Raw genomic sequence first — 12,369 nt, forward strand, 5'->3', positions numbered from 1 at the left:
TGACCTGAAAGATAGGATCATGGCCAAGCTTGAAACCTGGATCCCCCGTAGCCGGTTACCAAGATTACGTGAAGTACCCTCAGAAGGTCTGCTAGATGATGTTAATGCAGCACTACGGACGATACCTACAACCACGATTACCGACACTAACAAGCTGATCTACACTACGGCAGCAGTGATCAGTGAGATGCTTGGCTACAAGTTGAACAGCCACAAGGGGCAGTACCCTCCATGGAGAAGGAGGCTAGAGGGCAAGATCAAAGTAGCACGAAGGGAGGTTAGCCAACCAACGGAGTTGCAGAAAGGCGCGACAAAGAAGGTGCATAAGAAATACAGCAAGCTGTCCATACCTGAGGCCTTGGAAACTGCCAAGCAAAGACTCACAGCCTTGGCCAGCCGCTTGAGGAGGTACACCAGAGAGATAGAAGGCAGGAGAATAAACCAGCTGTTCTCCACAGAACCAGCAAAGGTGTACTCTTAGTGGCAAGGGAACAATAACAGAACAGCACCACCAAGGCTGGAGATGGAGCAATACTGGAAGAGCATATGGGAGAAGGACGCAACCCATAACGGCCATGCTCAGTGGCTAGTGGATCTGAGGGCAGACCATAGCGACCTCCCTGAACAGGGTCCGGTAACCATCACAGTGGCAGACATCCAAGAAAGGGTCTCCAGTACGAAGAGTTGGACAGCACCAGGGCCCGACATGGTTCACGCCTACTGGCTGAAGAAGCTGACTGCACTCCACGAGCGTCTGGCAGCACAAATGAACCAGCTGCTAGTTAACGAGAGACACCCGGAATGGCTAACCGAAGGTCGGACGGTCCTGATCCCCAAGGACCCCAATAAGGGACCGGTCCCATCCAACTACCGACCAATAACCTGCCTCAGTACTACATGGAAGCTCCTGTCAGGCATCATATCGGCTAAGATGAACAGGCACAAGGGTCAATACATGAGCAAGGCACAGAAAGGGATTGGCAAGAATACCAGACTGCAAGACCAGACTGACCAACCTGTGCGCAGCCTGGATTGATTACAAGAAGGCCTATGACTCAATGCCCCCACAGCTGGATACTGGAATGCCTAGAATTGTACAAGATCAACAGGACCCTAAGAGCCTTCATCAGGAACTCAATGGGGATGTGGCGTACAACACTAGAGGCCAACTCCAAGCCCATAGCACAAGTCACCATCAAGTGCGGGATCTACCAAGGAGATGCTCTGTCCCCACTGCTGTTCTGCATAGGCCTGAACCCCCTCAGTGAGATCATTAACAAGACTGGCTACGGATACCGACTACGAAACGGAGCGGTTGTCAGCCACCTCCTGTACATGGATGACATCAAGCTGTATGCCAAGAGTGAACGAGACATCGATTCACTGATACACACTACCAGGTGATACAGCAATGACATTGGAATTAGGGGTGGGCGATATAAACGATATACGATAGAAACGATATAGATTTGGCCAACGATAGAGATTTTGACTATATCGCGACAGCGCATGTTGATGATGTCATCAAGCTGCGCCTGTTTTGGTAGAAAGTATCATAGTGGCTACAACCATTATCATCAGTAAATTATGTTCTCCTGACTGAAGTGGCCCGTGTATAGCATCCTGCTATGCGATTGCATTTGTCCCTAACCACCAGAATCCCTCACGTTAACTTTTATCGAGTGGAAAAAAAGTTGCCGTTCATCCTCAAGCTTCACTGTGCTAATGTTATGCTAACATAGCTGTGTCGCTAGCAATCACATAGCACAACATTATATACCAGGTAGTCCAACTTCGGTAACCCTGCAAATGCCACTGCTGTTTAGTTTTCTGTCTTCGTTTATGTTGGAAGTGGTAGCAGAGCTGTACGTTTTAATTAGTTTCAAAAATCTCTGTCAGAACATGGTATGAAATGTTTAGCGAGCTAACTTCCTGTTAACTTCTAACTCCGTTAAATTTAATAAATTCTGTTTTCATGGATGCATGGATGTTAAACTTAATTGTTACACCCGATAAAGCAGCAACACTGCTGATTTAATTAAAGATAAAAGAATTTAGACTGTTTTTAACTCTCAGTGTTTGTTTGACTTTGGGACCTGAAGTAGATGGAATTTTGGACCCAGATTACTCCTCACTTCGGCAGCCGTAATGCTCTGACAATCCATCAAGCAGTCCATCAGCAGGCTTACCAAAGTTGTACTAAAACATTTTTTAACAGATTTCTACATGCCAAAATCGGTTCAAAGTCAGTAAGCACAAGCAGAATTCATACATAAAGCACACTCTCGATTTTTGAGAAAATTAAAGGATTTTAAGTGTGCCTTATAGTGTGGAAAATACGTTATACAGAAGAAAAGAATATATCGTGATATATATCGTTGTCGCACATGCTTCAAATTATATTGCGATATTAATTTTAGGCCATATCGCCCAGCCCTAATTGGAATGTCATTCGGATTGGAGAAGTGTAGTCGGATGGTAACAAAGAGAGGGAAGGTAGTCAGAACTGAGGGGATTGAACTACCAGAAGGCAACATTGCAGACATAGAGGACAGTTACAAGTACCTGGGGATCCCGCAGGCGAATGGGAACCATGAAGAGGCTGCTAGGAAAGCTGCAACCACCAAGTACCTGCAGAGGGTCAGGCAAGTCCTGAGGAGTCAGCTGAACGGTAAGAACAAGATCCGGGCCATCAACACCTACGCCCTGCCCGTGATCAGGTACCCTGCTGGGGTAATAGGCTGGCCAAAGGAGGAGATAGAAGCCACTGACATAAAGACAAGAAAGTTCCTTACCATGCACCAAGTCCAGCATCCTGAGGCTGTACGCTAAGCGGAAGGAAGGAGGCCGGGGACTGGTGAGTGTCAGCACCACAGTCCAGGATGAGACAAGAAACATCCATGAATACATAACGAAGATGGCCCCAACTGACAGTGTGCTCAGTGAATACCTCAGGCAGCAGAAACCCAAGAAAGAGAAGGAAGGCGAGGAACCATCATGGAAGGACAAGCCCCTGCACGGTATGTACCACCGGCAGATAGAGGAGGTGGCTGATATCCAGAAATCCTACCAGTGGCTGGACAAAGCTGGACTGAAAGACAGCACAGAGGCACTAATCATGGCAGCACAGGAACAAGCGCTGAGCACAAGATCCATAGAGGCTGGGGTCTATCACACCAGGCAAGACCCCAGGTGCAGGCTGTGTAAAGATGCCCCAGAGACAATCGTCTGTGAAGGTTCTCAGTCATCCAGGTCATCGTAGTCTAAGGAGCTTGGAAAGAAAAGCCTCTGGACTTCTTAAAGTTGCTTGAAGACGTTTCACCTCTCATCCGAGAAGCTTGGCTCTTGTGATTAGAGGATCACCAGGGGGTCCTTTGTCCCTCTTTGGGGGGATACTCCCACTGGGTTTAAATCTGGGACTCTCGGCCATTTGACCTTAGAACTGAAGAAGCTTCTCGGATGAGAGGTGAAACGTCTTCAAGCAACTTTAAGAAGTCCAGACGCTTTTCTTTCCAAGCTCCTTAGACCCAGAGACAATCCAGCACATAACAGCAGGGTGCAAGATGCTAGCAGGCAAGGCATACATGGAACGCCATAACCAAGTGGCCGGCATAGTATACAGAAACACTTGTGCCGAGTATAACCTGGAAGTCCCGAGGTCAAAATGGGAGATGCCCCCAAGGGTGATGGAGAATGACAGAGCTAAGATCCTGTGGGACTTCCAGGTACAGACGGACAAAATGGTGGTGGCTAACCAACCAGACATAGACAAACAGAAGTAGACGGCCGTAGTGATCGATGTAGCGGTTCCGAATGACAGCAATATCAGGAAGAAGGAACACGAGAAGCTGGAGAAATACCAAGGGCTCAGAGAAGAGCTCGAGAAGATGTGGAGGGTGAAGGTGACGGTGGTCCCAGTGGTAATCGGAGCACTAGGTGCGGTGACTCCCAAGCTAGGCGAGTGGCTCCAGCAGATCCCGGGAACAACATCGGAGATCTCTGTCCAGCAGAGCGCAGTCCTGGGAACAGCTAAGATAATGCGCAGGACCCTCAAGCTCCCAGGCCTCTGGTAGAGGACCCGAGCTTGAAGGATTAACCGCCCACAGGGGCGTGCTGGGTGTTTTATTTATTTATATATATATATATATATATATATGTGTGTGTATATATATATATATATATATATATATATATATATTAGGGGTGCAACGATACACAAAATTCACGGTTCGGTTCAGTTCGATACTTTGGTGTCACGGTTCGATATTTTTTCGATACAAAAAAAATGTTCATGCCTTTTAATTTGTCATTTATTAAAATTATAGATATATATTTTAACTCAAAAGTACAGTTTTTATATTTAATGTTGCTGAAACAACAAAGTAATAAAAAAAAATAAATCTATCTGATGGAGAAATCACTCATCTTTGGAAAAGAGAGTTTATTACAGAGAAATGGCTCTTTCCAAAATAAAAGCAATACTATACGCTTCTTGAGAATGGGGGCCTTTCTTAAAATTACCGATCCCAGTAACAAAGGCGCTTGTCGACTCAGAAATCGAGGGAAAACCAACAACACACCCGGCAGAACATTATGTTATTTACACGGGTGCACATAAGTGGTCCGCATGTGCGCATTCGCTGTCAAAATAAAAGACGCGCACCAGATAAGAAGTTGCAACGCGCGTTTGCGTCCATATAAAAGGAACTGTTTTTGTCCGCTAGAGTGGGATTTTCACGGCACATTCCGCACCACATCGCTGTGCGTTCATCATTTGTTTGAAGCCAGCTCACCTCCTGCAACCACTTTTCCGAGAATACGTGCTTCTTTTGTGGTTCGGACTCCTTCTGACATTTCGTTGGAGGTGGAGAAACACCAAATTAATTGCTTAAAGGAGCTTCTTCGACATCCTTAAGAGTTCTAAACAAATGTCTGTCCTCCTCCAGAAAATCTTATGTACGCAAACACGCGTTGCAACTTCTTATCTTGTGCGCGTTTTTTATTTTGACAGCGAATGCGCACCTGCGACCACTTATGTGCACCCCTGGTTATTTAGCTTGTCATATTGCAGCCACAGAAATTCTTTTGTCCATGAAACCATAAAGCTGCACTTTCTTTTTGCCTTATAGTCTGATTTGTCATAACTTTTCCGTTTTGTGGTAAGCTTTTCTTTGGCTGTCACTTCTTCACCCTGACCTGTCTTATTTGGCTCAGCAGAACTAAAATATATATCCCGCTGCTTTTACACACGCACTCACATAACGCTGAGCGATTCTCTGCACGATCAACGTCTCACATGTTTAAGCTTCCTGCGGGAGATTTCACTTGTCATGTTTGCATAGTAAGCTAACGATTGATAAGACGATAGCCGTTTCTCAATATGCGTACTTGTGCGTACTTGCGTTCTCGTGTACTCGTGATACGTCATCAGTCGGAGACCAAGTACTGTTCCAATTCGAAGTACGCATCAAGCCGAGAACGCGAAAAAGTCCCAGATGTGTTCTCGCTCCGCCCGTTTTATCAAGCATGCATCGATGGGGACTTGGTACAGCTAAATATCCCAGAATGCATTTCGGGGAAAACAGCGGACTACCGGTACATCGTTTATACACCCCCCCCCCGCACGCGGTCTTTTCGCTACTCAGGTTAAACAAACCCCAGCAGCTGTCTATCGTATCGAGTGTCCACTAAATTAAAAATAAAAGCGTTCTAACATCTCACCTGCTTTTTTTTATGTACATGTACACTATTTTTATTAATAGAGGTTTCACTACTGAGGTTAAAAATGATATATAAGTCACTTAGATCACTTCTACATGTTAATGTTTAGTTTATTTGAGTGTTTTATTTGTTCCTGAGGAAACCGGTTTGGCTGTGATTAAAGTTAAGCTTCATAACATATTACTCACAGTTAAATTAAGAGGGGATGGCAGTAAAAACTCCGGACCTGTAACATTATCAAGTACGCTGGTGTTCCAATTGTACAAATCGCGAGTCCGTGCTCGCGTTCTCGGCGAGTACGTACTCCCGTGCGTTCTCGGCGAGTACGTACTCACCGAGAACGCGAGTACGGACTCGCGTACTTGAGAATTGAGAAACGGCCGATGTCGGAGGAATTGGTGCGCAAATTATCGTCACTCACCAATCAGTACTGTCGCTCTCTATACACAGTTCGCGCGATTGCAAAGTGAAAGCAAAAAACAAGCGCAAATTCAAACGCGATTTCAATATGTCACATATTGACAGTGGCTCACCGATGCCAATGACATAATTACCCAGCTACATTTCAGAAAGAATGCAAAAGCATTGACATATATTTTTCCTTCCTATGATAGCCCGAAGGGCAGGGCAGAGATAGATTTTGGTAGCCTAGCGATTTTGCGAGCCCTGTATCTGATTGAGGAATCACTCATCTTTGGAAAAGAGAGTTTATTACAGAGAAATGGCTCTTTCCAAAATAAAAGCTATATTATACGTTTCTTCTGGGCTCTATTCTCAGCAGCATATTAAACATATCAGGTCCCCATAAGGAGAATCAGTGCTAACGGCTGTCTAAATGACTCGGGTAAAGTTTGTAGCATGCGTGCTCGTTGTTTTTGTCTGCTTCCACTTGTCTTTGCACTAGGATGCTGTCGGAGTAAATGTGCAGTCATATTTGTTGTGTTCCCACTAGTGCTGTCAGCGTTAATCTCGTTAAAATGACGTTAACGCCACAACACGGCAAATCTCCGTTAACGATCGCCCCATGCGTGGGGCTGGACGGCCAACACGTTAACGAGCTAACTGTGCTAACACACTAGTTCCCACCCATGTAATTGAGCATTGCGTGGCACATCCGACATACTGTTTTACTTTAGTCCATGACATGCTTACCTTCAGGGTCATACGTCACATGAAAACCAAAATAGTTCCATACACCGCTTAACTTCTGTCTTGCTAGCTTGCCCTGCGCTCAGTGGATCTGCGTTTGACTACTCCGCCTAGGCTGCACTGTCGAGCGCAGATCCACTGAGCGCTCAACACAGACAGCATCGTCAGAAGAAAAGTTGATAAAATAAATTAAAAATTTTGTATTGTTCGATACATATGTGTACCGAACCGAAAGCACTGTATCGAACGGTTCAATTTCGATACGAGTATCGTTGCACCCCTAATATATATATATATATATATATATATATATATATATATATATATATATATGTATGTGTGTGTGTGTGTGTGTGTATATATATATCATAATAATCTGACAATACATATAATATTGGCCATATTATATTTACATTACCAAAGTGAGATGATTTTAGTCTCATGAACAACATTAGCTAATTGTTATTTACCAACTAATCTTGAAATGACTGTTCAGTACAGACATGGAGCCCAACAATCATGTTTTACAGTCCTGTGGTCTCAGCATCAGATACTCAACTAAGTGCATCATGTCATGACATCACTCAAAGTGATGTCATGACAAAAATGAATGACCAACAAAACATTTTTTCTCCTTCATTTCTGTCACACAATGCTGTATGGAACGTTTCTCGCGGTTAGTATTATGGTTACTAGGCAACCTGAGCAGCGCAAGGAAGGCTAGACCGTCCCATTTCACAAGCCTCTCACTTCCGCACTTAAATACGCACAGTACGTAGTACGTGTAGTGCGCGTAGTCCCCTTTACCTCCTCTACTGTCACTGTGATGAATATTTACACACGACACGAGACACCAGGTAGCATGCTAACGCTAAGCTAAAGCTAAGCTAACCCTAAGCTAGCAAAGAGCAGTGTTGCCAACTCCTCAGTAAGGAAAATCGCTATTGGTTGTCCTAAAAGTCGCTAGAAGTCGCTAAATGACGTCATTGCCTAATTTGCATAATTGGTCATGCTAATGTAATCGTAACCTATGTTGTTGGAGAGAGAAATAACATCGTGGAAGAGACATAAATTGAGTAAAAAACTTCCTAAATGCATTTGGAGTTTATTTAGAACTACAAATTAAATTTCTTTTAGCAATTATTGGTTTTTTTCAATGTCACAATTCCAACCCTGCTCCTTCACCCGGGCTTGGACCGGCAAAAGTGACCCGAAATAGGCACTCTGGTGGAGTTACTTTGTGTGTGTGTGTATTTATAAGTAGTTTTAAACCTTGTGATCCACAAAACAGCATAAGAGTAAAAGAAGAACTGACTGCATTACAGTCAGTGCGGGAGCAGCGGCTTCGCTCATGCGCGATTCATTTGCAGTTTGGACGCATAGGTGTGAACATCTCCTGCCCTGATAGCAGCTGGGGGAGGACTATCCTCCACCTGTGCGCGCTTTGGAATGGGCGAGGTGCCCACGGCAGCACTCGCTGCTTGTTGAGAGTAAAAGCGATACCCGCTTTCATGTCAAAAAGTCATCATAAATAAGTCTCCAATAACACCAGAAAAAGTCGCCAGATTTGTCGCTAGTCGCTTTATAGAAACAAAAGTCGCTAAGGGGGTTTGAAAACTTGCTAAATATAGCGACAAAGTCGCTAAGTTGGCAACACTGGCAAAGAGCCCAGAATGACGTTAAAGCTGAGTAAATACTGACCCCAGACCAGCACTGTGATAAAGTGAGCTGCTGCTGCTGAACTTGAACAGGTAACAAAGTGATGAGCAGTCAGGCTGCAGGTTTTCTACCTGTTCATGTTTCTACAGTAGAATCACTTTGAAGTGTCTTTGTGCTGTTTCATCTTTGATTTGTGTTATTAAACACTCAGAGAAAGATCACTTGTGTCCTCATCAGGATCTGTGTTGGTGTGTGGGGCTGTAGCCTCAGTTTTATATTGTTACATGCTCATTTGTTCATTTTACAGAGTAACATGAAAGTAATGTTATGAGGAGTAATGAAGTAACGTACTCCATTACTTTTAATTTAAGTGTTTTGTGTAATATGTGTAATAATAACTTTTTTGAATAATGACCCAACACTGATCACAACAAAGAGGAATGCCTCCAACATGCACAAACACTTGACCCACAACATGCAGTTAATGTGCACAAATGTCTTTGATATGCTGCTCAGTGATGGTGGTGACTGTCAGAGCAGAGCTACTGAGAATCAATAAGTAATATCAATGATGGAATCAGAATCACTAAATTCTTATCATCCCTGTCAGCATCATACATGTGCTGTATAATGTGATAAATGTAGAGGTGCTGGCTGTTCTCTCACTCTGCTGTTTAGCTGTAAAGGAAGCCTCCCTGCCTTTGTCTCATTCATGACCTTTATTAGTCTCTTCTAACATGCAGAGATCTGTATGATCTGTTTCATAGAGTCTAACCAGCCTGTACAGGTAACAACAACAGTCACTGCATCACTGACACATAAACTTCATCTCTGTCAATAAAGACATTGATACATCATTCATTCTTAACGATTTGATATCTTCTAAAAAACTGGACTTCTTATTTCTGACCGAGACCTGGCAGCGGGACTTGGACTATTCATCCCTCATTGAACTGTGCCCGAACGGCTATTCCGTCATTAGCCAGCCTCGGGGATCTGGTCGTGGAGGAGGTCTTGCTGTGGCATTTCAGGGCCGTTTCTCCTGCCGCTCAGTGACAGTTGGACACTTTCTTTCGTTTGAACTACAGCTGATTAAAATCGGAAGTAAGGATCCTTTTTATTGTGCTGTGGTGTATCGTCCACCTGGCCCAAATAGCTTGTTTTTATCGGAGTTTAGCGACTTCCTGTCCTCTACTATGAGGTTGTCCAGACTGCTTTTAGTTGGGGATTTTAACATGCATGTTGATGATGACTCCGACCTCTTTGCCAGAGGTTTTATCAACATTATGGATTCTTTTCATTTTATCCAGCATGTGTCAGGCCCCACACATAACAAAGAACACACACTGGACCTCGTTTTTAGATGATCAATAGTGGGTCAGCGACATGCTTTCTTTCCCTCTCAGGTTTAAATATCTGGGATCGCCACCGTTTGGTTGTAGAGCTGAAGAAGCTTTTCGGATTACACGTCTTCAGCTCTAAGAAATCTATTTTGTTTCCAAGCTCCTTAGATCACATGACCTGGATGACTGAGAACCTACAGACATATTGACCTGGTTTCTAGGTCACATGACAGGTCAGAGGTCAGCGACTGTAACTCAGTTACTCCTGTTAATGTGAACTCACTGAGTGTTTGTGGTTTACCTCTCAGACTGACTGAAGATGATGATGGAGGAAGAGGAGGACAGAGCAGAGTCTGCAGGGTCCAGCTGTCCGTTTGTGAGGAGTGACGTGTCCAAAGGTCGAAATCCTCCAGTCTTCAGTGGTGAACCTGGACCAACGAGGTCAGAGAGCTGGACTCACTGAGTTAACAGAAATAATTCTGCACTGACATTATAATCAGTGTTGATTCTGGTTGATTTTCTGACTGTGTTTGTGAGCTGAGAGGAAATGAAAATGAGTTTGTAACAAAAATCAGTTTTGTCCAGTTTTCCTGTAAAAAGCTGAACTCTAATCTAAGAGGACTGTTACTGACAGGAAACAGCTGCATTATCTGCAGTCTGTGTGATCACAGCTGCTTCAATCATGTTTGTGTCTGCAGAGGTCAGAGGTCACAGTCTGCAGGGTCCAGCTGTCTGTCTGTGAGGAGTGACCGGTCCAAAACTCCACCTCCAGACTTCAATGCTGAACCTGGACCAACGAGGTCAGAGAGCTGTGATGACTCCTTTACATGTTTGTGTTTCCTGGATAAATCTGACCTGAAACATCCTCAGATTGTTACAAAGATTCATTAAAAAGAAAACAATGAAAGAGAAAAGATCAAAATGTTCGACTTGGTCATTTGCTGTTTGAGGACAGTGATGCTCATATCTGTGGGGAAAGTGTGACCTGAGTGGGTTCATGTTTGTCTTTAAAGAGCTGCTCTGATTCTCTTTGTGTCTGATCTGTTAAACAGTCTGAGAGGTCACACAGAGACCCAGCAGCTAAAGCCTGGATCATACTGGCTGCTGTTACTCCATCAGGACAACACTGAACCACAGTGGTGTGGATGTAGTGGATAAATCCCACCATACTGATGCTCAGATTTAATCACAGGGAACAAAACCAGATGTTACCTTCAGATTGTGACCTTTGGAGCGGACGATGCAGATTTCAATAGAGAATAAATGTTGTTTTTCAGCTGTGAAAAAAGAATCTAATTTTCTGAACTTAAGAATTTATGATGCTGGAAAAAACACGGAGACTATAACACAACATTTCACTGTATTCATAGAATGAATGTAAAACTGTCAGACATTCATTAAATATGCAAAATGTCCACAGAAACATCAGAGGGTCAGATGTGAAGCACTCAGTGATTTTGATAAAATGACTCATCAGTTATTGATCTGTACTACACTGATCTACCACGTTAGTAAAGCTGGTGTTCTGGTGGTGGAGAGACCTCGCATCATGTTCTGGTTTTGGAGCAGTGATCTGCTGATGGTTCAGTTTAATTAGCTTCTTCAAAATCATCCCTCACATCACCACTGAAAGGACGTCCATAAACTTTTTAAAAATTACCCATATTTTCAGAATCTGAGAGTTTAAAACTTGACCAACTTGATACAGATCAAGTTATTTGAGCAGAAACTACTGGATCTTTATCCTGTGCTTGAACTAATCCTTCATGGTTCCTCCACAGAGTGGACCAGCAGAGCTCAGAGGTTCCCAGTGGTCAGTCTGCCCAGCAGCATCAAACACAGCTGGACTCCATATTTATGGTCTGTACATGTACAACAACTACTGTTACATCTTTTCTGTTGTGTGTGTGTGCCCGTGCATGCATTTCTATATGCGTGTGTGTGTGGGGGGGCTGTTTGTGTGACCTCCTGCTCACCAAAAGGGTCATAAAAGCAGGAAGCTTACAACACAAGAAACAGATCTGACAGATAGGATGTATCTGCAATAAAACCCACATCAGCACCAAATTGGCTGGAGAGGTGCTCAGGATCAAAGGAATGGCTTTGATCCTACTGCTTGAACTAAGACTTCACAAATTTAAGAAACACAATGACAACATTCAACAATTTGACTTAACATAAGTACTGAATATTATGTCACTTATTTATGTGCGAATGCGAACATGATTTCAGTCTGATTGGTTCATTCATAAAGTATTCTGTTCCAGCTGCTGGAGGACAACATCATCACTTTTGTGAAGAACGAGCTGAAGAAGATCCAGAAGGTTCTGAGTCCAGATTACCCAGAATGCTTAGAGAGTCAGAGGAGCAGCAGCAGAGAGGCATTTGTGAAGATCACACTGAACTTCCTGAGGAGAATGAAGCAGGAGGAGCTGGCTGACCATCTGCAGAGCAGTAAGAGGATTTATCTAAAGATTTAAACTTTTGGATAAATGAA

At 43.7% G+C, this 12,369-nt stretch overlaps 1 protein-coding gene across 1 annotated transcript in view; it reads left to right on the plus strand.

Annotated features, from left to right (window-relative positions):
• LOC134620609 (uncharacterized) overlaps nucleotides 1-12,369 on the plus strand; it is an 823,316-nt gene that overhangs the window by 380,792 nt on the left and 430,155 nt on the right. The window contains 4 exon segments of the mRNA XM_065470113.1: nucleotides 10,192-10,335; nucleotides 10,578-10,672; nucleotides 11,654-11,732; nucleotides 12,140-12,326. Coding sequence (XP_065326185.1) covers nucleotides 10,192-10,335; nucleotides 10,578-10,672; nucleotides 11,654-11,732; nucleotides 12,140-12,326 — 505 coding nt within the window.

The sequence above is a fragment of the Pelmatolapia mariae genome, linkage group LG3_W (genome assembly GCF_036321145.2).
Source record: "Pelmatolapia mariae isolate MD_Pm_ZW linkage group LG3_W, Pm_UMD_F_2, whole genome shotgun sequence".
Taxonomy (NCBI): Eukaryota; Metazoa; Chordata; class Actinopteri; order Cichliformes; family Cichlidae; genus Pelmatolapia; species Pelmatolapia mariae.